The sequence below is a fragment of the Cebus imitator genome, unplaced genomic scaffold (assembly GCF_001604975.1).
Source record: "Cebus imitator isolate Cc_AM_T3 unplaced genomic scaffold, Cebus_imitator-1.0 Scaffold38, whole genome shotgun sequence".
NCBI lineage: Eukaryota > Metazoa > Chordata > Mammalia > Primates > Cebidae > Cebus > Cebus imitator.
This window is the reverse complement of record NW_016107353.1, coordinates 3,989,036-4,016,549: the sequence shown is the minus strand read 5'-3', so window position 1 is coordinate 4,016,549 and position 27,514 is coordinate 3,989,036. Positions and strand designations below refer to the sequence as shown.

Here is a 27,514-nt window from a genome sequence, read left to right as displayed (position 1 = left end):
TCCCACACTAGCCCCTACACCCTCTCATCACCAAATATTCCTGCTTCCTCTCACCTGCACCTGCTGTTCTCTCCTCTCCTACACAAATCTACTTCTCCAGCCTGGGTCCTACCTGCTTCATAACAACTTTCCTGACTATTCCAGACCCTTTATCCATCTCCGACTTTTCATCACATCTATGTTGTACATAACACCAGTGATCTCTTAATAAGATCATTACTGCTTTATGCTCTAATTGCTTCCTGTATCTGAAATATTCTCCCCAACTACATATGAATCCTAAACTTCTCTTGTATCTTCCAATACCTTGTACAAGCACAGAATTAGTCAATCAATAAATACTCACTAAGTATTTGAGGAAAAAAATGATGCCAGCTACCATCTTTAACAGAAACTAAATCAATTCTTCTAGCCTTGGAGAAACCACCCTATTCCTCGTATGTGATCCTAATCAGAGCAACTCAGATGACTTGGAGATTAACGTATCTGAACCTTAATTTGTAATAAATATGTCCATAAATTGGGAATATGATATAGTATCAAAAATCAAATGCTACTTTAAATGTAGGAGGAGATTACCAATAGAATAAATCCATGAATCATTTTCTAAAGCAAATGATTCCTCCCCTAAGTCTTCATTAATCACATCCTAAAATAACATTTTATTATCAGATGATTCTCTTATCATAAAGAGAATAAGACTTGGGAAAGATAAGAAACTCTGAGGAAAAAACATCTGGAGGAAATTCTCATTCTGGCTTGAAATGTCATGTTCTCCTGAACCTTAACCCCATCTTCATTGCACAGAGCTGGCTTTTAAAGGATAATTTGTGTCCTGTATTATTAAGGCAATAAACAAAAATAGAAAATGAGGAAAATAAGATACACTTGGCATTAATTCTTAAATTCATTCATTCATTTATTTATTCCACAATATAGTGGAATCTACATTACAGTGAGCATCTACTACACACCACATATTATACGAGGCACTGTGGGACACCAGACAAACTTATACAGTCCACTATGGGAAGATAACAGAAGGCAGACAGTGCAGAATGCCCTAAGAGAAGAACAAATAAAATGCTGTAAGAATTCAGAAGATGGAGAACTTTCTTTCTTCTGGGAGAATCAGGAAAATTTCCTGGAACAAGGAGCACCTGAGATGGGTCTTAAGACATGGGCATGGCTTAGACATGCAAAGATGTAAAGACTGACCACATAAGCTCAAATAACAGGATGCCAGTGACCCACTGGAGTGAGTGTTCTGTTTGGCTAAGGTATGGTGGAACAGAAACAAGAAAAAAGGTTGGAAAGCTGTTTGAGACCAGATGTAGAGGGGCTTAAAGACCAAGCCAAAAACCATGTACCTCTGTTACAGAACAGCACTTCTCAAATGTCAATGTGCACACAAATCACCTGGGGATCTTGTCATAGCACGACTGGAGTAGGACCTGAGATTCTTCATTTCTAACCGTGCAGATGATGCTGACACTGAGAGACTGCAATTTGAATATCAAGAACATAGATAGGCTAGGTATGGTAGCTCACACCTGTACTTCCAACACTTTGGAAGGCTGAGGTGGGAGGATTACTTAAGGCCAGGAGTTTGAGACCAGACTGGGCAACATAGCGAAACCCTGCCTCTAGAGAAAATAAAGTAACAATAGCTGGGTATGATGGTGCACACCTGCAGTCCCTACTCAGGAGGGAGGCTGAGGCAGGAGGATCACTAGAGTCCAGGAGTTTGAGGCTGCAGTGAGCCAAGATCATGCTATTGCACTTCAGCCTGGGTGACAGAACAAGACCTTATCTCTAATAACAATCATCATCATAATAAAAAGAATATAGACAATGGGGAGACATTGAAAGTTTTACAGGAAAAAACTCTCTGATCATTAGTGTGTTCCAGGAAGACTAATTACAACCACAGTGAAGCAGGCAGATTGGAATGGGGAGAAGCTGCAGATCAGGCATGTCAAACCCACCGCCTGTGGGCCACATGGGAGCCGTCCAGCCCAACACAAATTCGTAAACTTTCTTAAAACATTATGAGGTTTTATTTGTTTTTCGCAATTTTTTTTTTTTTAGCTCATCCACCATTGTGTTGATGTATTTTACGGGTACACCAACACAATTCTTCTTCTTCCAGTGTGGCCCAGGGAAGCCAAAAGATTGGACACCCCTGCTGTGGACTGTGGTCCTCAATGCTGGCTGTTCATTAGAATCACCTGGGAAGCTTTTACACCACCCTGTTATCCAGGCCCCACTCATTTAATTGGTCTGGAGTGGGGCCCAGATTTCTGTATTTTTTTTAAAGCTCTCCAGGGAATTCTAATGTGCAACCAGGGTTGAAAATCTCTGCTATAGAAGATATAGTAAATACTGCAGTCATTCAGGCAAAAAAGATAATGATCTAAACTAGGGCAATGGCAGTGGGAACCAGTGGGGGCCAGCTGTATAAAATGAAGTAAATGTAGAAGAAATAGACCTTAGCAATGCCTAGACAGGGATTTAGATATAACAGTTTCAACATCATTTATTTCTTCTAGTTAAAGACAGTTTGGTGAAATGGTTAAAAATAAAGACACTGGAGCCAGACTGCCTGGGTTTGAATTCCAGCTCTACTATTTACTAGGGGTGTGTGAGTGAGTGTGAGAGTGTGTGTGTGTGTGTGTGTGTGTGAGACAGAGAGAGAGAGAGAGAGAGAGAGATTGACAGACCCTGAGTTAACCTCTTTATGCCTCAGTTTCCTCATCTATAAATTGGCGATAATAACAATAACCATCATATGGAGTTGTTGGGATCAAGCAAGCTAACATATATGTAAAGCCCTTAGTAGTATGCCTGGCAATAGAGCTATAAATGAGTTTGCTGTTATTATTAGCATGGTTCATCACGTATTCTCATCTCTGTGAAATGTTGAATTGCACATAAGACTGATCTGGAAAAGGAGACATCCTTGAGGGCTTTCAACCAATCTGAATCTAGTACACTCCTGAATCCAGATGAATCTAAGTGGCGCACCCTGCCCCCATCCACCCTGGACACCATTCCAAGATCTTTGAGAGTAACAGCCACAGAGCCCCTACTTGAATTGCTGGTCCTTGGTGCTGCGTGTCTTGGCCAGGAAGCGTTCAGCCAGCTTCTCCAGGTTGCGGGAGTAGTCCATCTCAATCTCTGCCTTCTTTCGGAAGAAGTCCTGGAGGTCCTGCAACAGTTGCACTCGGAGCTCACACTGCTGGTCCAGGCATTTCATCTGCTCTGTGAGCTGAGCACGGATCTCTACAACAAAAACAAGAGAAGACAGTCAGAAAGACAGCCTTAAATATACCAACCGTGCGTATCCATATTCACCCACCTTCCATTTACTTATTCCCTGTGCCCCAGGAAATTCAAAGCCCTAAACAAAAAAGCCTAAAGTCTAAACTGGCCATATGATATGAGCCACTTCCAAAAACTCCAATCCTTTTTATACCGCTAAAGAACATTGTGAACCAGGAATCTGCTGAATCACTTAGGAGATGCTCCTTATTAAACATAGTAATATTCCTATCTACCATTTAAATTACTGTATTTCTAGTAGCACAGAGTCAGAATCTGGCTGTCTTCTGGCAGAGGGCCCAAATGAATTATCACCCCTACCATCCTATGAGGCAGGTGCTACCTCATCCCCATTTTAAAAATGAGAAAACTGAGTCTTAAAGAAGTCAAACTTTTAAGTGGTGAAGCTGGGGTTCAAATCCAGACAGACTGACTTTAGAGCCCTTGCTCCTACTTTTTGCACTTTTCCCCATCATTTCAAAATGTTGTTTAGCATCTTCATGAAGTAGGATGAAGGTTAGGACATTTTAATGGAGATAGAAAATTTCCCAAGGTCAAATGGTAGCAATCAAGACCAAAACAAGCACAAGAACTTCTAGGCAAGCAACCCATTCACTGTCAATCAGATTCCACAGTTTCCAATGTCACAGAATGAAAATCATTTTTTAAGAAGACTTGGAAAGAGATTTTTGTTTTGACTAACAAATATCACTCATATCTGTGTTGCTTAATCTTCATGGATGCTGAATAGACGCTGAAGTGCCTCTGCAGTGTCATAGCTAGAAATATTTCTGGTTAAGCTCTAGCATGCAGATTTCTGGCTGGTCAGTCCTTGTAGGGAGCTAGCAAATATCCTCTCTGGAACTGTTGCAAAGGCAGCTACAGATGCGACCAGATCCGCCTCAAACGCAGCACTGCATTTGTTACTGATGAGAGACCTGGCAGTCACAGGAAGCAGTCTGCCAAAGCCAGACTGATTTTCAGCTCAGAGAAGGCCTGCAGTTTGTATCCTGTTGAAGTTATGTCCCAATCCCCATCTGAGTCAGAATGGAGCCATTTCTTTCATCCTTTTCCTCTGCAAGCCTGATCAGCTCCAAGTACATTAGGATGTGACAATGACACCAATCCCACAGAAAAGGAGCACCTAAATTATGCCTTTTCTTATTATGCACACCCCAAATTTATTCCCAAATAGTACAGTTGTAACAATACTTTCTATGCTATGTAACGCATCATTATGGGGAGAGGGGGTCTAGAGTTTTCACATGAGCTGCAGATACATCAGAGGCAAATGAGGATCAGAACTATGATGCTGAAATGTTCATGAAGCAATGAGGATGGGTAAATGATGCATTTAGCTTTGTCTTGAAATAGTTGAGGCTCCATAATCCATCTCCATCTACATTTTTGTTTCTGTTTTTACAAATATCAGTATGTCCTTTGTGGATGATCTCAGGTGATCTGTAAGCACAGTTCCCACCCTCTTCATCCTCATATCTCTCCCTGTCAACCACCAATGCCAACCAGCCTGCAGTAACCTCACCTGAACTGAAACTGAGCTCCGAAGGATTGTTTCAAGCAGACAGAAGGCTGTGCAGAAAAGCTGCCTACCTCATCACTCATCAAAGCTCTCTTATTCTGTGTTTTATGGAGTCTGATTACAAGGGTGTTGAGGGTAACGATCTACAGAAGTCATGTCAGGCATCTGGTTCTTGCCAGGGTTTTTTGGTCGCTTAAAGGTAACAGCCCTTGTTGAGACTGTTCCTGGAGGCATCTGTCCTCCTTCAATGTATTAATGAAAAGCTGACTGTAATAGACATTGGGTGGGCAGACCATGCAATGAGAGGGCATTCAGAATGCTAACTAGTATTACTTAAATCTCATCCATGAAGTAAGAACCAGGGCCTCTTAGGATGTAAAGGCTTTCCAGGAACTGAATCAGTAACAGATGTACAGGGGATATGGGTGGGCAGTAGGCTGTCAGGTCCCTCTGAGTCCCCTGTAATGCACTTGAGAATTTGCCTCAGTTATCTCACTAACCAGGGGAATAGAAAGGAACAGTTAGTTGGATGACAGCCACCCTCTGCCAAAAAAAAGAGGGAACCAGGCAAAGTCCCATGAAGTTCCAGAAGCAGGCCACTCCAGAGTTATCCTGTCTAAGGAACAAGTACTTCATAGGATGCCTCTGAGATATATGATTTAATATAAGAAACCCCCAAGCACATCCAGCCAGCAAGGAATTCCAGCCTGACTTTGTCAGGTGCCTCAATGAGGGTATCACAGTATACGCTGCAGCATAGGTACTCCCTCTGGGACCCTGAAGGGAAGGAAGCATGTGTTTACTGAACACATTTTATGGGCCTTTTAATATATCATCTCATTTAATTCTCAAAGGTAGTCTGCAAGGTAGCCACAATTATCCTGATTACACTAAGGAGAAAACTGAAGTAAGACTCACTAAATAATTTACCAAAGGGTCAACAGTTGTGCAAATGGAGCTGGAGCTAAATTAAGGTTTGTCTGACTTGTCAAAGAGGTTAATAATAGGTCAGAGAAACAAAAACGAGAGAAACAGAACACCAGTTTGGAGTCTCTGAAGGTATTTCTGGGTAAATCATGACCAAAGTGACCATGCCTCTTACTCCTGGAACATCAGCTTTTCCACCTTCCAGCTGAGGGTTGATTCAGGCCCCTAAGACAAGTTTGGAATCGCCCACCGACTCATTAGCTAGCTATGTTTCAACCTGTCCACAACCAGACTGGATCCCTTCCCCACTTCCTAGATCTACTCTATAGGACAGCTTAATGGGAAGTTCTTCTCTTGCCCTGTGAGTGCACCCTGAGGTCTACCAGGAAGCCTAGAGGACAGAGACTGTGAGAAAGCAATATTGCCACCCCTGACCCAGGAAAAAAAAGGGGGGAGGGGAATGCTGCTAATAGATACCACCTGCCAGTGTGGTTTATTTGTTATATGACACCACTGAGCAACTTCCCTCCCCCACTACTGGCCAAAAAGGAGAAGGGGAACAAGAAGGAGGAGGAGGAAGAAGGAGGAAGTGGAGAAGGAGAAAGAAAAGTAGAAGAAAAGAAGAAGAAAGAAGAAGATGCCTCCCTTGTTACCATCCTCAAAGCATCCACTCAGGCATTTAAGGGAAATTCTAACCACTCTCACTCTTAGATGTACAGCTCCAAGACAGGACAATTGTTCTATCCAGGGCAAAATGTGTTCCCTTAGGCACTGCTGCTGCTGCTGCTGCTCCTACAAAGACAAACAATGGTCCCCAAGAAGGCAGCTATGCTGGCCGCAGTCCCCATCCATGCACACAAGGGGCATGAAACAACGGGCCACTGAATAGCAGCACTCCTGGGCCATGTGCCCAGGCTAGAGGCCCCTCTGAACCCTGGCCTATCAACAAACAAAAGGGTAGAAAGAAGAAAGAAGCAATTATAAAAACATAGAGGAATTCCTCACAGTTCCCTCGTGTGCTTAGGCGAGCATGCATATGCACATCATGTGTGCACACTCAGACTCACACCACTCAAACCACTTATACCATGCTTCATGGTACCAACTCAAGAAGGCTTTACAAATCTGGTTTATAGTTGAATGAGAGAGTTCTGTAGAGTTATGGAGATGGTTGGGTCCTTGCCAGTTCCTTCCCTAGAGATACAGGGGAAGAAATCAAGCTTTCACTTTTTAGAAGCAGCTATATCTTAGGGGTATGAACGAATTACCTGGCTAGTCACAAAGCCAAAGCACTAAGGTCACCATGAGCCACCTGGAGTGCTACATACTCCCAAACAGCCTCCACTGAGCACCTAATAGAGCCCATTTATTCAGCAAATCTTACTGAGCCTCTCCTGCATGGAGGCACTGTGCTAGGTGAGGCTGACAAAGGAGAAAAAGACAGGTTTAAGCACTATCCTAATGAGGCATGGCTTGACAAAGAAGAGAAAGGACAAAAGAACACAGAAAGTCTTATTGCTTCCGCTTTAAATATTCTTTATTATAACAAAGCTGTGGATATGAGCCCCAACCTGAAGATCTAAGATTTAAAAATCATCAATAGCAGGAAAAAAATCACATAACAAGCCTAAGAAAAGTCTAATGTCTTCTGACATTTTTTCCTATTATGTTTTTCAAAAATGACACTTGAATAAAAATTGCAGCTTCCCTTGCAAGAGGAACCAAAAATTTTTAAAAGGTTCTTGAAAATCAGAGTTGACCTCTGGTTGATATTTCATGCAAATTCAAGACAAATTTAAACCTCACTGTTTTGAAATTAAGATAGCGACGATTGTTGCTCAATTTTGTGAATATGTTTAAACAACTGAGCTGTACACTTTAAAAGACTGAATTTTACAGTATGAGAATTATATCTCACTGAAAAAAAAGATTAAAAAATTTAACCCCACCAAGTAACGTATTCTGTTGAGCAGCATCTACCAGTGAAGGGGAAAATAACCCAACAAACAGGAACCAAAAGGAGGAACAGATTCTTGGTTTCCATTTCCCCATGTGTATAAATTAAATGAATTCTGCATTGACTATTCCTACTAAAGCAAATCTTGGATGCTGCCCCTCTAGGCAGTAGGCTTGGCCATGACATTGAACTCCACTGGTGGATCACCATTCCATCATTTCTAAAGGGTGTCAGATAAAGACCTGGCAGGGAGTATTTTTATATGTGAATTCAAATCCAGGATCACAAGACACACTCACAAAGCTTCCCCCTGGAAATGCTGCCTCCTTGTCCATGCTTGGCCACAGCTGAGATACTAACTACACTCGTCCTGATATTTAGAGAGAGGCTTATTTCCTTTTTAGAAAGATGCGGAAGGGTCTCAATAAACATGCAACTGGAAGAAAAACTAGCCCTAATAGGATACTGATCATTTAACAAAAACAGGCAGGGCTCTGCCACACTGACAATCACGTAGACTCTAAATTATAACACCTGCCAATGCAGATGACATAGTCCTCTGAAAACTGCCCCCACTTCAGAGAACATCCAGGGAATTCACCAGTCAGCAAAGTACAGGGGGTGAGGGAGTGAGAGTGTTCAGCCTATTGCTTTCAATCCAGAGATTCCTCTTTCCTCCCTTCTTCAGGAATTTTCTCTGATTAAGTCATTAATACCACATTTCTAAGGAGAAAATGGGGGAGGAAGGGCAGGCCAGGAGACAGACATCATCTTTCAGGAGAGTCACACTGGCATGTCCTTCCTTTCTCCTTGATGTGCCAGCACCCAGCGGGCAGGAGCTGTGACTCCCACAGGCTCTGTTGCCAGCATGCGGAGCAGAAGATCAGCCCGCACTCCCCACTGGGAACCTGGTCTGACTGCCAGTCTTTTTCCACCCAGTCTGCCTCACCTGCTTTTAGCCCTTTCACAAACACATGATGTCACCTCAGCCATCTCAGGAATATTAATTCCTAGTACCTTTCCAGAGTGTTACATAAGAATACAATTGAGGCTTTCAGGCTCTACCCTCCGTATCTCTTACTAAGACTTCTTATCACAACAGTAATCAGCCTCTCTCAAAACTGTTCCCCAGGAAACAAAATACCAGAATGCCCTGCCAAGTCTTGCTCTCCACTCTGCTAGTTTGCCTTTCTATGAACTTAGTAAAGGGAGGATTCAAAAATCCTTGCGGGACAGATGTGAGAACCAAAGTTCAGAGAAGCAAAGGGGATTGACCAAGATCACATAGCTATTTAGTTGCAGATCCAAGACTGAAATGCAAGTCACTGAGTTCCCAATGTCCTTTCTTACTTTAACTTACTCTTTTTGCAAACATTTATTTGAGTACCCTTCAGGTGCTCTCGAAATACAGACAAAAAGTCCTTCCTTAGAGTTAGCAGGGTAGTGGGAAAGAAAGAAGAAAAAACCTGGTAACAAGCAAGGTTAAATAATAATATAAACAAATGAGTATGCACACAGAGCAGAGAGAGAGAGACACAGCACCGCCCTCAATGTGTTAAATATGCCATAACACAACTTCAGTGACTGACATTACTTATGTATTCAGTTTTCTAAGAAAAGGCCATCAGGATACTTTCAGTAAACTAGGAAATAGCAAATATTCTTCCTCAAAGAGTATGACTGATAGTCTTCTTCCGTATCAATTTACTCTATTAAGTAAGGCACAAACCAGGCCAGGCACAGTGGTTCACGCCTGTAATCCCGGGACTTTGGGAGGCCAAGGTGGGCCAATTGCCTGGGCTCAGGAGTTCGTGACCAGCCTGGACAACATGGCAAAACCCCATCTCTACAAAAAATTTTTTAAAGTTAGCTGGGAGTAGTGGTGCGTGCCTTTAGTCCTAGCTACTTGGCAGGTTGAGGTGGGAGGATTGCTTGAGCCCAGGAGGTCAAAGCTACAGTGAGCCTTGATTGCACCACTGTACTCCAGCCTGGGCGACAGAGCAAAACCCTGTCTCAAAAAAATAAATAAATACGGCACAACCAACCAACAAATAGCTATTATGTTTCTGAAATAATTGTTTTTCATTCCTTATATCCATGTTTTCCCCACTAACAGTCCACATGCTTTCGGCAAAACTGATTCCACCCGTGCCCTCTCCAAAGACAGTGTGCTTTCTCCAACCCAGGCCTTGGCTGGGAGATGGAAGACCCGGGGACAAGAGTGTGGCACTGCCACTGCCACCCTGCCACCATGAGTGGAAAGCCCAGTTAGAATGGAGTTGGCCTAGAGAAGCAGAGCTGAGAGATAGGGAGAAGGAAACACAAGTATCTGAATCAAATCACGACGAGAAGCCAGCCCTATCCCTGGACCTTCCAGTCATACAAGTCAATTCATTCAATTTTTGCTTAAAACACTTTGCCTTAGGCTGGGCACAGTGGCTCACACCTGGAATCCTAGGACTTTGAGAAGCCGAGATGGGAGGAATGCTTGAAGCCAGAAGTTTGAGACCAGCCTGGTCAACATAGCAAGACTTCATTTCAAAAAAATAAAATAAATAAAATTTAAAAATACATTAAAAAAACAAACAAAAACCCACCTTGCCTTGGATTTTTGGTCACTTGCAAAGGGGCCCTAATAGATACAGTGAGGATTTCTGAAGTATTCAGAAATATGATATGAAGATCCTTATTCTCAAGAACTTATAATCTAATTGTGAAGACATTATCTAAATATACATTTCAAAATTTTACATAACTATTCATATTACATACTTAACAAGATATATAATATATAGTATAGAAATTATGTTATTATATACTATAAGTACATGAAATCAAGAATAAATACTACAGTAAAATTGTTGAGGCCTCAGGAAGATCAGTGGGGACTCCCATTACTAAATTCAGGCTTCTGGAGGTAGTCTACACTTCTTGAAAAGAAGAAATCTGTCTGTTCAGTTGACGAATGTACTCGTGGGACCCAGAACACACCTTCTCATTACAGTAGGCCTCCAAGTTTGCGGCAGGAAGGCAGGAGCAGAGAAAGAGAGGGAGAGAAAAGGGAAAGAAATAGAAGTCTGTTTAGTATTCTGAGGAGGGGTAGGATTTCAGTAAATGAAGGGTGAGGAGGACAGGATATTCCAGAGTAAGAGAAAATGTACACTAAGAGATGGGAATGTTCAAACGTGGCCTCTCTGTGGGGTAGTGAGGAAGATGTCCTTACTGGAACAAAAGGTGGTACTGGGGCTTGATCAAAGATAAGGGTGCAAGGGGAAGAATAGCTCCAAAGGCTAATAGAGGAGTTTGGATCTCAAGCAGCCTGAAATGGAGCTAGTAAAATTTGTGTCATGATGAATGCAATAAACAGAGTTGAAGCAAGACCACAGTGGAGGATGTCTGCTAGGTAGAGTCCTGTGCTGTCTAAACGAAGAAATACAGTGAACATTAATGAGCAATACGAGCTGAATAGTAGAGAGGTCAAAATGAGTAGGAGAATTCCACAAGTGGAAAATACCTGCACACACCAACACCAATCATTAGCAATAACACGTACTTTAGAGCCCATGATTCTATAGTGTGATTAACCATCCTTCTCTTCAGAGTAGTCAGCAAACTGGAGCCATAAGAGACATCCTTGGGTTCAAAGGTAAGTCAGTAATCTCAGTGGGAGGAAGGGGGTAGTGGGGACAGTTGTGACTGGAGCCCCGGCCTCCCTGGCTTTCCTTTTGAGTGCAATTCTCTCTGATGGACTTTAAACATGGCTGTCTTCAAAACTGTCTGCCCGTGCAGCAGATTAACCCAAAGTTATGAAAGAAAGAACCACTCCTCTCCTTACATTAACTCCACACTTACTAAAACCAATGCATGCACCTTTGGTGACAAAGAGAAACCAGCCAGTGGGAAAGAGGAGAAGAAAAATGGCCCTATAAGTTTCCAAAGGATGTTCAGTCATCCATTAACTTTTAGCCCCCAAGTGAACACACAGAAGGCAACCTCATAAAGCAGATGAGAGGGATATCTCAATGAACTTTAATCATTGCGGCTGCTCTGGCAGGCTGCCTTAGTTCTTTCAAGTGGCTCAATAGCAAGTTACAGACAAAGGGCTCCCAAATGAACAAGCTGGCACATCAAATGCCAAAGTAGTAATTTTAGCTCCTAGGTCTTGCCTGAGAAACAGAATTCTCAAGGTCCAAAATTTAGAATTAACTTGTACCACAAACTAAAGATGCAGGATGTGAAGACCAACAGCTCCTCTGGGGAATGTCACTTAGTCTGATGCTCCTGATTCATGGCTATTGACAAGCTGCAAGTCAGGTCCCAAGGACCACAATAATCAACCAACAAACTCAGCAAATATTTATCTAACACCAACTCTGTGGAAAGATCTGGGTGATGAATCATTGGAACACACATGAAAATGTAAGAAATTTGCACAAGAAAATGTAAGACAGTCTCTTATTCTCAAGGAGCCTACAATTCAATTGGAGAAAAGGAGGACTACAGGCAAAAATATTTAACAGTATAAGACTGTGTATCCTAAGTGCCAAAATAATGGTCCCAGACTATGTGAAGAGAGGAAGAAATCAGTAAAATCTAACGTGGACCTCTTGAGACCTTGGGTAGGGAAGGATTTAAACAGAGGTGAGGGTGATGACAGATGAAGGGTCGTATTAGCAAAGCAAAGCAAAGTCAAAGGGGCTAAAATGGGCAGATGAAGCTCAGGAGGCTGTGAGAAGCCCTGTGACCTGAAGGTTTACACAGAAGAGTATGAAGAAAAAGGGTAGAAAAGCAAGCCAGGGCCAGCAGAGAGGGCCCGGCATGCCTGGTAAGCAGAACAGACACAAACACAGTTCTAAAGGGCTCTGTAAACTCTGGACAAAGCAAGACGAGAGTCTTGAAAAGCAGGATGGTCCAAGAAGAGTTAAAGTCCAAGGAGAGTCAAAACCCAAAGAATTTCCTACCAAACAACTGAAGAGACCAAATGTCAGTTCAAACATGTCCACTCTCTTAGAGGACAATGGCACACTGTATATGCTCAAGGCTCCAGTACAATCAAGTTGAAAACAAACCAGATCAATATTAAAATCCAGACCCTAAGTTCCTATAGAGCTGGCTCTGGAGAGTTTACTTCATTTTGTACAGGACCTAGCTTAGCATACAGTACTGGCACACTGTTTCAAGTTCAGTTCAACAAGCACGCACCAAGTACCTATTCATTACTAGGGAAAAACGAAGAGAGATGTACAAAAGTATCAATAACTACAGAGTATTTAAATAAGACAGCAGGGAAAAGAGCTCATCAACTTTGACAATGAGAAGTCTATCATTATTGAGGGCCTGCTCTACCAGATTCAGTTTATGCATCACCCAAAGATGAACACAACTACCTTGCTGCTCACTGAAACAGTCTGCCCAGTTCCAGTTGCAATGGCTGTTCTTGGGCCTTCATATGTTGTTGGTGGACCAGCCTTGTACCCATGCTGCATGCCTCTCAATCCCACCCCAGGCTTTCTCTATTGCCACTGGAGCATGAGACTTGGAGGGACCTAGTCAATCAGCAGTCATGTCAACAACAAGTACAGAGAAGTAGAGGCTCCAAGAATCAAACTTTGACCTATAGGAGATAGAAATTGATGAATGAATTGAAATATTTTCCCTCCTTGCCCCAGTAGAATGTTCAGAGATGCAGCAGCTTCACACAGTTACATGAAGATGTCCCCCAAAACCAAGCAATCACCCTCTCATGAAGCTATAGTCAACTTATAAACAATCTGTTATTTTGTTCTCCCTCCTTCCCTTTGTCCTCATTCCTACTTCCCTGGGATGACTCTCATAAATGAAGTGTACGCTTTTGCCTCTCCCTCTGTTTTCTATTTTCAAGGACTCTGGACTAAGACACCCACCTTGTGACAGGTACTGTTCTGGATGTTGGGTAGACAAGTCCCGTCCTTGAAGAAATTTATTCCAACGAAAGAATCTGCCCAGCAGTTCCTTCAGAATAGCTAATCATTTATTTTTCAACAACTCAACATATATGTTAAGTGATTGGCTCATTATAAGAATTGATTTAATTGACTATAGAAAGGTAAACTGTCCCCACAAAAGTTATAGGCAGGCATATCTTATATATTTACTAGTAATCACGTATACCATTTATTAAGTGCTTATGATGTGCCAAGTAGGCTCCCATTGAGTCACTATTCAAGTATAAAAGGACATTATCTCACTTAATCCTCAAAACACCACAGGGAGATAAGTTTGCAGTAAAGCTTAATGATTAAGAGGATAGACTTCATTCAGAAAAACTTGGATTTTAATTCTAGTTCTGCCATCTGGTACCTGTGTCTCCCTGAATAAGACACTTAATCTCTCTAAGTCTTTTTCATTACCTACAAAATGGAGTTTGTAATACCAGTCACTTCATTGGATTGTTATGGAGTAAAAGAGATGGAGAATGTAAAGTGCTTGCTACATGCCTGATGCCTAGTAAGACTCCATTAAAAGGCAACCACGATTCCTCCCATTTCACAGACAGGGAACCACTGAGGTTCACAGAGATCAGTTAACCACCTAAGGTCACCCAGAGAGTAACAGATCACAATAGGATTTGAACCTAGATGTGTTTAATTCTAAAAATCAGTGCTCTTAACCACTCTCCCCTATCCATGTGTTTCTAATGCTGAGATATGGCCTCATGTGGTTGTCTGTCACAGCGGAATCTTATAGTTCTAGTCTGGCAACATTGATTGGTTAACAAAAAGAATCCCTGAATTCCTTCAGCTTAACCAATTAAGAATCCTCAGTCTTGCTGTCTTAATTCTGAATGTTTAAGTGTATGTGTTGGGGAAGGAGGGAGAAACACCTTTTTATCATTTCTTCTTGAAGGCAATAGGAGGAAAAAAAGTCCATGCCATCATCTAGAGATGTTATCAACTGGAGAGGCAGCAGAGAAAAGTCTGATTCTGGAACTGGACTGCCTGGGCTCAAAATGCCAGCTCCACCACCTGTTAACTGTGTGTGACCTTGGGCAAGTTACTTATCTCTCTATGCCAGAATGTCCCCATTATGTAAAATTTTTATAATAACAGTACCTACCTCACAGAGTTTTTATGAGTTAATATTTGTAAAGTTATTAGAACAATTCCTGGTACACCTTAAACACTATATACATTTCTTTCTTTCTTTTTTTTCTTTTTCTTTTGTTTTTGAGACAGAGTGTCGCTCTGTTGCCCAGGCTGGAGTGCAATGGAGCAATCTCAGCAAACTGCAACCTCTGCCTTTGGCCTCAAGCAATTCTCCTGCCTCAGCCTCCCAAGTAGCAGGGATTATAGGCACCTGCCACCATGCCCAGCTAATTTTTTGTATTTAGTAGATGAGGCTTCACTATGTTGACCAGGCTGGTCTCCAACTCCTGACCTCAGGTGATCCACCTGCCTCAGCCTCCCAAAGTGCTGGGATTACAGGTGTGAGCCACAGTGCCTGGACTAAATACATTTCTGATAATACACAAAATCTATCCCACAGGTTCTTTAATCCTTTAACTTTCAGATGGAGAAGGTATAGAAAGTGATAGGAATTGAACAAAATTAGTGGTGTCAGACTTTGGCAATCCAACACACACATGCACACACACATACACATACACACACAAGTGAAAAGTGTCATGAAACAATATTTATCCTTAGTCATGAACTCTGATTTTTTTATACATATCTTTTAAAATGCTGGTTGTGGCTCACTAATTTGCTTTCATGGTTTAGTAAAAGGTCTCAACCTGCAGTTTGAAAAGCTCTACAATAAACCACATGGCCACCAAAGGCAGAACTAGAACAGTCTTCAAACCACTCAGCTCCTTCTTCACGTGTTATTATTAAATCAGAAAGGGCCTAAGTTTCACTTCTTGCTGGAAAAGAAACTGTACATTCCGTACCCGCCTCCTTTTCCCTCCATAGTTCATATGAGCACTAGAAATTCAGAGAACACCAAGGAACCAGTGGGCACTTCCTATGTATGCAACTCATGTTGCTGTTGCCCAACCTACTAATGCCATTCAGCATCAGGGAGAGTCCTGTGGCCTGTTCTCTTAGTTTCATCTTCCTGATTTTGAGGCCCAGCAACCATCGTCATTCACTGCACCTCTGGAGTAAAGAAGTTGTTGATCTAAACACCACAAGGCAATATTGTTATATATTTAATAAAAAGATTATAAACAGACTAGATAACCTTATTAGTGGTTAAGTTTTTTTTTTAAAAAAAAAAAGTCCTTATCTCTTAGAGATAAATATTGAAATATTCAAAGATAAATTATATCTAGCATTGTTTCAAAGTAATGGAAGACAGTGGGAATGGGTGAGGGATACAGATAAAACAAAATTGGCCACAAGCTGAAGGGTGATGAGTACGTGAGAATCCATAACACTAGTCTCTTGACTTTTGTGTATGTTTGAAATTTTTTTTTTAAGGCCATGTGTGCTCTGAGAAATTTTTTTATAATAAAAAGTTTTTAAAAATCTAATTAATGGTGTGTAAAACTTAAGAGACTCACAATAAATGCAGAGGAAGAAGATAAATAAAACAGAAAAAAAAATCCATAGAACTAAATCTGTGAATAGAAAAGGCCCATAATGTGTCGTGAAACGAACAGAGAAAAATCAACAAAGACTTATAATGTTTGAATTTTTGGCTTTCAAGGATAAAGAAAGAGTTATTTAAGAATCAATGTAGAGAAAGCAACTCTTCTATCAAAATAGAGGAGAAACTCAGATTGGTCTCAGACTTCCATAGCAATATTCAAGGAAAATAATATAGCCATGTCTAAAAAAATTCTGATAGAGAGCAACTGTGATCTGAGTCATCGCTCAAGTGTAAAAGAGGGGCAGATATCTCTCTTTCTCTGCAACTTGAAAGATCTCAGCCTATGTAGCACCCATGAGCTCGACTTGAGAAACAGAAATCTTGCACCCAGTAGATCAATCAAAACAAAAACCACAAGAACAGGAAAGCCATGATAAAAGAAAAAGTGGCTACATATGGCACAAGACCAAAAAAAATGGGAGCATGCAAGTTGGAATATAAATGTTAGAAACTTGACAAGGCAAAAAAGAAACAAACAAAAAAGATAGAAGCTATAAAAATTGAGAGATAGGGAAGAGAAGTGCAAGGAAGTTTAAAAACATGAATTATCTAATTCTTCCAGACAATCATCTAAAGGGAAGATATAACTAAAAATGTCTTTAAAAATATTAATAATGGCTTTAGCCTTCTAACGGTTTTCATAATCATTTTTTTTTTTTTTTTTTGAGACGGAGTTTTGCTCTTGTTACCCAGGCTGGAGTGCATTGGCGCGATCTCGGCTCACCGCAACCTCCGCCTCCCGGGTTCAGGCAATTCTCCTGCCTCAGCCTCCTGAGTCGCTGGGATTACAGGCACGCGCCACCATGCCCAGCTAATTTTTTGTAGTTTTAGTAGAGACGGGGTTTCACCATGTTGACCAGGATGGTCTCGATCTCTTGACTTCGTGATCCACCCGCCTCGGCCTCCCAAAGTGCTGGGATTACAGGCTTGAGCCACCGCGCCCGGCCATAATCATTTTTTTAACCTTAGAGAAAACTTTTAGGAACTATTATCTTGGTACAGAAAAATTATTAAGTGCAGCAGTTTTTTTCACTTTCACTTCAGCTTCTTTTTCTTCTGTTAAATTCAAGTAAAAAGAAATTCAATTATTTTTATTTTTATAGCACATATGGTATAATGCCATTCTTATAAAATTATTTCACCCTCACCAGCCACCTTTCTGTTTATGTGTACCAAATGTTAACACTGGAAGAGAAAGTCCATATGCCCCATTATGAAATGCACAGCCTTCCCCTCCTACCTGCCTGCCCTGTCTCAGCCCCTACCCTAGGTTTATCTTTCTACCTGCAAACCAGAATCCACCCCTTCTTGCTTACTCAAGCCCTTTGCTCCTAAAATTATACACTCTTATTTTCTGTATCACCATTTTCCATCTCTACTGGCCCATTACCATCAGCAATCAAACATGCTGTATTTTCCCCCATCTTATTAAACACACACACATATTTTCCTTGATCTCTTCCCTTCTCCCACCCCAGCTACCTTTTCATCCAGGTTTCTCTTTACACTAAGACTCAAAATGGTGTCCATACTCCCTGCCTCCACCTTCTTTCTTTCCTTTTTCTCCTTAGCCCACTGCAATCAGGCTCTCACTTCTACCACTCTGGTGGTGGGTGGTAATGACATGCACATGGCTAAATACTGCCGACACTCAAGATTCCACCACCATGACCACTGGCCCCAGGACACCACCCTCTCTTAATATGCTACAGACACATATTCTGTCTCCCTTGTTGGGCCTTCGACTTTTCCAGCATCTAAATGCTGAAATGCCCCATGGCTCAGTCATAGGACCTGTTTTCTATCTCTCCTTGCTTCCTATCAGATCCCATTCTGTTCTATGTCTGGTGATTCATACCTAGAGTCTAGACCTCTCCCTCAACTCCAGCCTCCAACTGACTTACCATTTCCTCATAGCCGTCTAACAGGTACCCAGAACTTAATATGCCCAAACCTGAACTCTTGACACCCATCCTGACCCCAACCCCAGCACGTTCCCTACCCCAGTAATGCCACCACCATTCATCTGCCAGGCCACAAACCTTCAGAGTTATTATTGACTCTTCTCTTATAAATTCCCAATCCAATTCATGAGCAAATCCTGTTACCTCTACCTTCAAAAGGAGACTAGATTTCGACCCTTCTTATCCCTTCCACCATTTGAACAGTGCAAGGAAGACTTATTTTGTTCTGAATTGCTGTGGTAGCTCCTAAGTGGTCTCGCTCCCTCCTCCCTTGCTTCCCTGCAGTCTACCATCCACACTGCAGCCCTGCTCATCATCTTCCAATGGCTTCCCAGTGGAGAAAAGCTAAAAGGCTTTCCTAAGTTCACCCTTACGCACTGGTCCCAGCTACACTGGCCTCGCTGGTCATAGAACATGGCAAGCACACTCCCACCTCAGGGCCTTTGCACATGCTTCCCTTGGCTGGGAGCACACTTTCCCACAGTCATGTGGTTAGCTCCCTCACTTCACTCAGTTCTCTGCTCAAAGAAGCCTTGTGGCCACTCCATCTGAAAGAGTCCCCGACACTCTCTATCTCATTTTTATTTTTCTTCCTGCCACTTGTAAATCTACGCAGGTGTTTATCATTTTCTCCTCCCACTAGAGTGTAAGTTCCATGATGGCAGACACCGCTTTGTTCCTTGCTGATCCCTGATGCCACAGTGCCTAACATAGAGTAAGCACTCAATGAAGGCACATGGAATGAACGAATCAAGAGCTGTTTTTATGTAATGGGATTTGGAACAATTTATTGCTGACTTCTTTTTACTTTTCAGTTTTGCTTGAATTTTTTATAATGAGTATTTACTTTTTAAAAAATAAGCAAGAGTTATTCCTTTAAAAATTAAAAAAGGAAACCAATCAAAAATCAAAGGGGAGATGCATTATCTAGTCAGTTCTGCTATATTTTGACAAGTGTTCTTCCTTCATTATTTATGATAGCCACAAAAGGATTCACAGTGTAATGCCCGCAGGGAATTTTTCATAATTAATGAAACCTCTTTAGAATGAAACTTTTACTGGAACAAAAGTTTTAATTGCCCAGGGCTGACCGTGGAGCATGCAGACAAAGCTCCTGAGTAAGAATAAAAATTGGCAAGGTTTTTACTCCCTACTATAATATTTTTTTCAATATTGCTACCATAATGCAGATGCCAGAATCCAGGACCTGTTAGACCCTGAAAACCAAAAAGTGTGATGAGCCAGGCATGGTGGCTCACACCTGTAATCCCAGCACTTTGGGAGGCTGAGGCATGCAGATCACTTGAGGCCAGGAGTTCAAGGCCAGCCTGGCTAACATGGCAGAACCCCATCTCTACTAAACATACAAAAAGTAGCCAGGCGTGGTGGCATATACCAATAATCCCAGCTACTCAGGAAGCCATGCCATGAGAATTGCTTGAGCCCAGGAGTCAAAGGTTGCAGTGAGCCGAGATCATACCATTGCACTTCAGCCTGGGCAGCAGAGCAAGACTCTGTCTCAAAAAAATTTAAAGAAAAAATTTTTTTATTTTAAAGTGTGATGGTCTTTGGCAAGGTTTAAATAGAATATAAAAATATCCCTTTCGAATAAGCTGACACTTTTTGAACATGTAATAACCAGGGTCACAGAATCACAGAGGCCAGTGAGAAGATTAAGAATTATCCCTGTGAGCCCCAGTGACACATGCCCCACCAGGAAAATTTCCTGTCCCTATCCCTCCAACTGAGCCACAGCAACATGATGTCAGCAGTGGCATAATCTGTCTCCCCTACCTCCAGGCAGCCATGGGGAAGGTGGAGAGCAAAGGGACCATTCCCTGTGCCACTGATAAGTGAGGCTCAATGTGAAATACAAGGCATGGGGGGTGTGCAAATGTAGGCAACAAGCTCAGTGTCTCCCCTTTATCTTTCTGTGTCAGGTATAATCTTCATCTTCTGCTCTTTTGGTGATAAGAAAAGGAGCAGCAACAGCATGTCTACTGTGCAAATGTGAACTACTCATCTGGCATCATGGAACTTAATGTAGAAGTTTATGCAACTCTGAGGAGGTTTCAAAACCTGGTCTCCTAACACATTATGTTTAAGTTTTCTAAGCTGTTGACCAAGCAATAGACTGTGAACACCCCAGGAGTTCACGCAGGTCTTCTAGGGCCTTCACACTGCTAACCACAATCATGGCAACTCCTTCATTTCCTTTTTTTTAAAAAATCAACAGCCTTATTGTTTTCCCAATTATCCCTTTATAATTGGGCAGTTTAGAGCCTCAGATATATCAAGTGAGTAAGCACCATGATTAGTGGTGATGAGCTAATAAAAAACATCATTAACTAGGCCATGGTGGTTTTGCAACCACCACTTAGGACAAGACGGTATGAGCATTCTACAGTTTTTCACTGCTCTTATTCTTTGTCATATATCATAAAACGTACAATCATAGTGGACTGTGGATTAAAAACAAGAAGTCGGCCGGGCACAGTGACTAGAGCCTATAATCCCAGCACTTTGGGAGGCTGAGGCAGGAGGATCCCTTGAAGGAGGAGTTCCAGACCAGCCTGGCCAACATGGCAAAACCCCATCTCTACAAAAAAATACAAAAATTAGCCGGGTGTGGTGGTGGACGCCTGTACTTCCAGCTACTTAGAAGGCTGAAGCATGAGAATCACTTGAACCAAGGAAGCAAAGGTTGCATGAGCCGAGATCGCACCATTGCACTCCAGCCTGGGCGACAGAGTTGAGACTCCATCTCAACAACAAAAACAACAACAACAAGAAAAAAAAACAAGAAGTCTAAGACATTGATAAAACCCATCCAGTTCACATCTAGATGATTTTCACCAGATCACTGTGTTATGTTTATCTGATTAAATCTTTAGTATTTCTAAATCCAATGTTAAAGACATAAGATGAAGGGATAACCATATCCCAATTTGCTTTGTAACTATTAGAGGAAAGGCATTCCATAGCTACAAGGTGCTACTCCCTTGTAGATATGCAGCTGAGCCTCTCTGTGGTAACCCCTACCATGTAGAAACAAAACTTAAAAATTATATGTAAGAAGTCATTTTAGAGTGTGAAATGCAAAAATTCCAAATATTAGATCAAGAATGCAGGTTTCTCTTATTTTAAAAAAATGTATTAGCAAGCAATTAAATTTCCAGCTATGTTTTAATGTATAATTAGTCTCTAAGCACTATATTTTATTAAAAATTTTTAAACAAATCACACTCTTTCTTGCATGATTAATTTAAATAAATTAAATAGTATACATCAACTATTAAATGAAAAAATATATATAAAATGGAGGTTATTAAATTTTAAGGTTTATATTAAAATATGCTGTATAATAATTTAATAATGTTGATGTAAAAGAAAATATTTTCCATAAATTTACTTTATAATAGTTTATAAAAGTAATGACATTATTTTTTAAATTCCTAAGGGGGTTCACAAAGTTATATTACTCTGAAAGAAGTTCATAATTTTTTTTAATTTTTTTTTGGAGACAGAGTCTCACTCAGTTGCCCAGGCTGAAATGCAGTGGCACGATCTTGGCTTACTGCCGCCTCCACCTCCTGGGTTTGAGCGATTCTAGTGCCTCAGCCTTCCAAGTAGCTGGAATTACAATAGTGTACCACCATGCCCAACTCATTTTTGTATTTTTAGTAGAGATAGAGTTTCACCATGTTGGTCAGGTTGGTCTTGAACTCCTGGCCTCAAGTGATCCGCCCACCTCAGCTTCCCAAAGTGCTGGGATTACAGGCGTGAGCCACCATGCCTAGCCCAAGTTCATAAATTTTTAAATGTTGAGAAATACCAGTCTAATATAAAAGTCTTCTTAATCAAACTCAGTAATATAAATCAGTTTCTTGGGCCTGCCTTCCAAAGGAATCTAGCCTATCAGAGAAGACAAACTGTAAGAAGTAATTGTAATGTAATAAGCTCATCATCAGGGAAAAAGACGATGCTGTAGAAATGTATAGAAAATGGTCTAGGACTCAGCAAGTGGCTCCCAGAGGAGTGAGGCATATAGGATTGGGATCAGCTATGGGAAGAGGGCAGGGAAAGTGCTCCAGCCCAGAGGGAACAGCATGTTCAAGGGCCCAGAGGCAAGAGAAAAGAAATTGCTTGCAAGGAACTGAAATAATCAAAGAAATTCAGGGTAACCAGAGCATAGAATTTAAATAAGAAGATGAGACTGCTGAAAGAGGCAGGGGTCAAGCTCTAAAAAGTATTGCAAATAGTCTGAAGCAGTATGGAATTGTTCCTAAGAGCAATGGGAAGCCATTAATGTGAACACAGAGTGGGAATTAGATAAGCAAACTACAATGTTTTTAATGACATAAGTGTTCCCCTCCAACAGAGAGCCAAAGTAGAAGGGAAATGTGAGACTTTTCATTTTCAGAGAGCTCGAGGGTTCCAAGGATCTTCTAACAATGACTCCCTCAACCTGAATCTTCCAAATAAAGCAAAATGCAAATACTCCCCCTCAAAATGCTGATAGCCTGGTGATCCAAAGGTTAGCAAGAAAATGATCACATGCTCTGACCTTGCAAGTAGATTAGTCTCATCGTTTAGATATTAGAGACAGCAGCAGGATACTGTGTGAGTCAGATGATTTAGGCCTCTGAGTTTCACTTTCCTCATCTGAGAAACTGTGGTAAGAACTTATCCTTGCCTACCCACCTCACACCATTTAAAGGCCACTTCTCAACTACATGCCTCAATAACATAAGTAGAAAAGATTCTACCAGCTGTATTGACTCAATCCACCAGAAAAAGACAACAAGAAACAAGAAAATGCTTTAGAGCTTTATAACGTACAGTATGTCTAAAGTTATCAGGCCGCCTAACCAATTCACACCTCTGAAAAAAACATCCTACTGTTCAAATCCATAGATGGGCATATTCAGAATTTGCTTGAGGCAGGAAAAAAATTCAGAACCAAGTCAGCTAGCAGTAAGAAACACTGAACTAAATAAAAGAACCAAATGAAAGAAAGACATTAAAACTTAGCACTTGATTCAATCTGGTTTCACAGTCATGGGCCAGGCTTAGGCTGGATGCAGCTGACAAAAGTCAATCAGCTAGAGCTGGTGAACTCAGATTCTGGACGCTGAACACACTACATGACTTGCTTTAATAGAACTTTTGTAGAATTTGTCATGATTTTACATGTCCCAAAAAGTTATTAGTAATTTTAAAGATCAATGAGAAAGTAAAAGCAAGGTGTTACAGGTTCCATCAAAGAAAAGCACTCAAGTTTTTGGGGGTTTTATTTTTGTTTTTGTTTTTTTAGGCAGAGTCTTGCTTCGTCACCCAGGCTAGAGTGCAGTGGTGTGATCTCAGCTGGGCTGCAACTTCCACCTCCTGGGCTCAAGCGATTCTCATGCCTCAGCCTTTGGAGTAGCTAGGATTACAGGTATTTTAGCAAAGACAAGATTTCGCTGTGTTGGTCAGGCTGGTCTCAAACTCCTAACCTCAAGTGATCTGCCGGTCTCGGCTTCCCAAAGTGCTGGGATTACAGGTGTGAGCCACCACGCCCAGCCTCAAGCTCTTATTATTATGATTGCCAGTATTTTTTAAGGATATTATAAAAAAATAGTTTTAAATTATTTTACAAGTTTCTAGGCTCTCTGGGCAGGTGTGCATTATGTCAAGTTGATTTAATTTTTTTTTAACAGAATACTTTTAGAGAAAAGGACACAAAATTACATAATAGCTCCACTGGATGAACCTGATTCCCTTGAAAATTTCATTTTTCTTTTCAATAGAGTGGACTTCCCCAGATTTTAGAAAAGAAACCGTATCCTAGTTCTTTATTCTTAAATGGCACGTTTCTCAGAATAAAAGGCTGAAAGCACAGTTCCTCTAATTCATAAACTGGAGCATTTTACACTGTATTATGACATTCAGCACAATGTACAATAATTAGCAATTTACATCTGTCTTCCCTGCCAGGTTAGGAGCACCGTAAGTCCAAGACCATGTCTTATTCATTGCTATATCCCAGCATCTACTGTACAGCTGGCATAAACATTGAACTGAAATAAATGGAAATGAGTTGTGCTTTCCCTGTCTTCAACAGTGAGTCTTTGGCAGATTCCAGCAAAGCCTCAGGGTCAACTGATGTGCAGATCCTGGGTCAGCTAAGATTCACAATAAAGATTTCTGCCTAATTGCCCCTATCTCTACTCTTCCTTCCCCTTCCCTCACCACCTCCAAAGGGGAGTTCCCGCTGGAAATTGCATAATTCTTTGTGCAGAGAGAAACAACAAGCTTAGTTCCTGTTGACCTGAACAGCATAATGTTCTGGCGCAGGATCTTCCACCATCATAGAAGAGCAAAAAACTCAACTGGGATTGTTTTTCTAACTAAAACTGTCATTTGATGTCTTCTTTTATCTCACCAAGGTATAACCTTCTGAGCCACTAGTCTGCTATCTTCATCAGTCCCATAATAAGCAAATACAACTTTGGGGCAGTCTGAAACAGTATTTTCTGAATTTTTTCTGACCACAACCCATATTGAGCAACACATGTTATAATGTGACCCAGTATGTGAACACATGCACACCCACCAAAAAAAAAGTTTGACACAACAATATTTACCCTTTTTGCATCCAATTCACTTTATAATTTTTCAATCTTATTCCATTTACATTTTGAAGAAAGCTGGTGAGTAGTCAGCTAAAATGGTTCCACAATCTACTCTGCAAAGGAATTGTAATCTGCACTTGGAAAAACACAGGTCTGTGGACAGGGCTTTGGTCAGTGTTCTCAATAACAGTTTAAAGACTTTAAGCAGTAACATGACAGCTTTCAAAAACAAAACAAGGGCTAGGATGTTCCTGTAATCCCAGCTATTCAGGAGGCTGACGGTGGAGAACTGCTTGAGCCTTGGAGCTGGCGACCAGCTGGGGCAATATACTGAAACCTTGCCTTAAAAGAAAAAAAGCCGGGCGCAGTGGCGCGTGCCTGTAGTCCCAGCTACTCAGGAGGCTGAGGCTGGAGAATCTCTTGAGTCCAGGAGCTCTGGGCTGTAGTGCGCTATGCCGATCAAGTTCAGCATCAATACGGCGAACTCCCGGGAGCCGGGGACCACCAGGTTGCCTAAGGAGGGATGAACCGGCCCAGGTCGGAAACGGAGCAGGTCAAAACTCCTGTGCTGATCAGTAGTGGGATCACGTCTGGGAATACCACTGCACACCAACCTGGGCAACATAGCGAGATCCTGTCTCTTTTAAATTAATTAATTAATTAAATAAAAAGGAAAAAAATAGAAAATCAGGTACACAAAATGAAATCCCCATCTAAAACAAACCCTCTATATTCCTCCTTGAAAAACCACACCAACACCAGACTTTGTAGCACAAAGGAATCCAAGGACTTGTAAGGAGGTGGGGGCTAGACTAGATCCAGATATGCCCAATATTCAACTAGGCTAAAAGAACTCCCGCCTTCAATGAAATGAAATGCCTTCAAAGTGATCCTCTGGCTATGTACATCCTCTAGTATGCAGGTGGGTAATGAAGAGAGTGGAGACAGACTGCCGATTTCTCCCTGGACTTTGAGTTTCAAAGTGCTTTTACTTCTATTATTTCATTTAATGAGATACTGTCAAAATGTTCATTTCCAGAACTGCAAAGTATTAGGTGGTATAGAAAAGTGTTTCAGGGCCAAGCACAGTGGCTTATGCCTATAATCCCAGCGCTTTTGGGAAGCTGAGGCAGGAGCATCGCTTGAATCCAGGAGTTCAAGACCAGCCTGGGCAACATAAGGAGACCTTGTCTCTACAAAAAATAAAAAAAAAAAAAATAGCCAGGTGTGGTGGTGTGCTTCTGTGGTCCCAGCTACTCAGGAGACTGAAGTGGGAGGATAGCCTGAGCCCAGGAGGTCAAGGCTGCAGTGAACCATGATCATGCCACTACACTCCAGCCTGGTGACAGAGACCCTGCCTCAAAAAAAAAAGAAAGGTAAAGAAAAAAAGTATTTCAAAACGCTGTCTGGGGTAAGAGGGTTAACAATGGAGAAACATGTTAAAAAATTAACTAAAATAATGTCAAATATGCCAAAAGTTATAAGTATTTGAGATTCCTGAAGCAGATGATGGGAAAGGCTGGGTTGAGAATAAGATATGTAGGTCTTCCAGTTCTGTATGCCAAGGAATAGGGGGTAGGGGTACATGGAATCTCATCAATTTACTAAGTACGAAAAAGAGTAGGTTCCAGGTCTCTAGTAAGGCTTCGACGCAAGGTTTTGTATATTCTCCCTTAAAATCAACTTCCCCTCAATTCTTATAAAGATCTTATGGAGTTCAGAAGACAGTAAAGACGGAAAGTTGTAAGATCTGAGAGTGCTTACATGATAGAGATATATAATTGATGTAGATATAGATATTTACAGAATAAAAGCCAAAAGCCTAACATGGCATGATGTGATCAGGCATCTCCCCCCTTCCTCCTAAAAACCCCCCACCCTGTCCTCTCTGACCTCTCTCCTAGTACTTCCCCCTCATCCCCACCAGACCACTCTGCTTCAGCCATAGTGTCCTTCTTGCCATTCCTCAAATACACCAAGCACCCTTGGGCCTTGGGGATCCACCTTAAAAGCCTTTAAACTGGCTGTTTCTTCTGCCTGAAATGCCCTTCCCCCAAAATGCACACAGCTTACACTCTCACCTCCTTTAAATCTTTGCACAAATGTGACCTATTCCATGAGGCCTCATCTAAAAGCTCCCTACCCTTTATTTCAAAATGCAACCTGGGCCAGGCACGGGTGGCTCACACCTGTAATCCCAGTACTTTAGGAAGCTGAGTTGGGAGGTTGCTTGAAGCCAGGAGTTTGAGACCACTCTGGGCAACAAAACGAGATCCTGTCTCTACAAAAATAAAAATTTAAAATTTAAAAATTCGCCAAGCATAGTGGTATGTGACTGTAGTCCCAAGTACTCAGGAGGCTGAAGCAGGAAGATCACCTGAGCCCAGGAGTTGGAGGCTGCAAGGAGCTATCATGGTGCCACTGCACTCCATCCTGGGCAACAGAGAGACCCGTCAAAACAAAAAGAGAAAAGAAAAGAAAAGAATTTCAAAATGCAACTCTCCTAACTACTAACCAGCATTCCTGATGCTCCTTGCTGTACTTACTACCT

The 27,514-nt window shown here is 41.5% G+C and overlaps 1 protein-coding gene across 6 annotated transcripts in view; it reads right to left on the bottom strand.

The window, feature by feature from the left end:
* Positions 1-27,514, bottom strand: part of SRGAP2 (SLIT-ROBO Rho GTPase activating protein 2) — a 269,932-nt gene that overhangs the window by 166,247 nt on the left and 76,171 nt on the right. For all 6 annotated transcript variants that reach the window (XM_017525240.2, XM_017525241.2, XM_017525244.2 and 3 more), the window contains exon 3: positions 3,093-3,285. In XM_017525240.2, the coding sequence (XP_017380729.1) occupies positions 3,093-3,285 (193 nt within the window). The remainder of the gene's footprint in view (positions 1-3,092; positions 3,286-27,514) is intronic.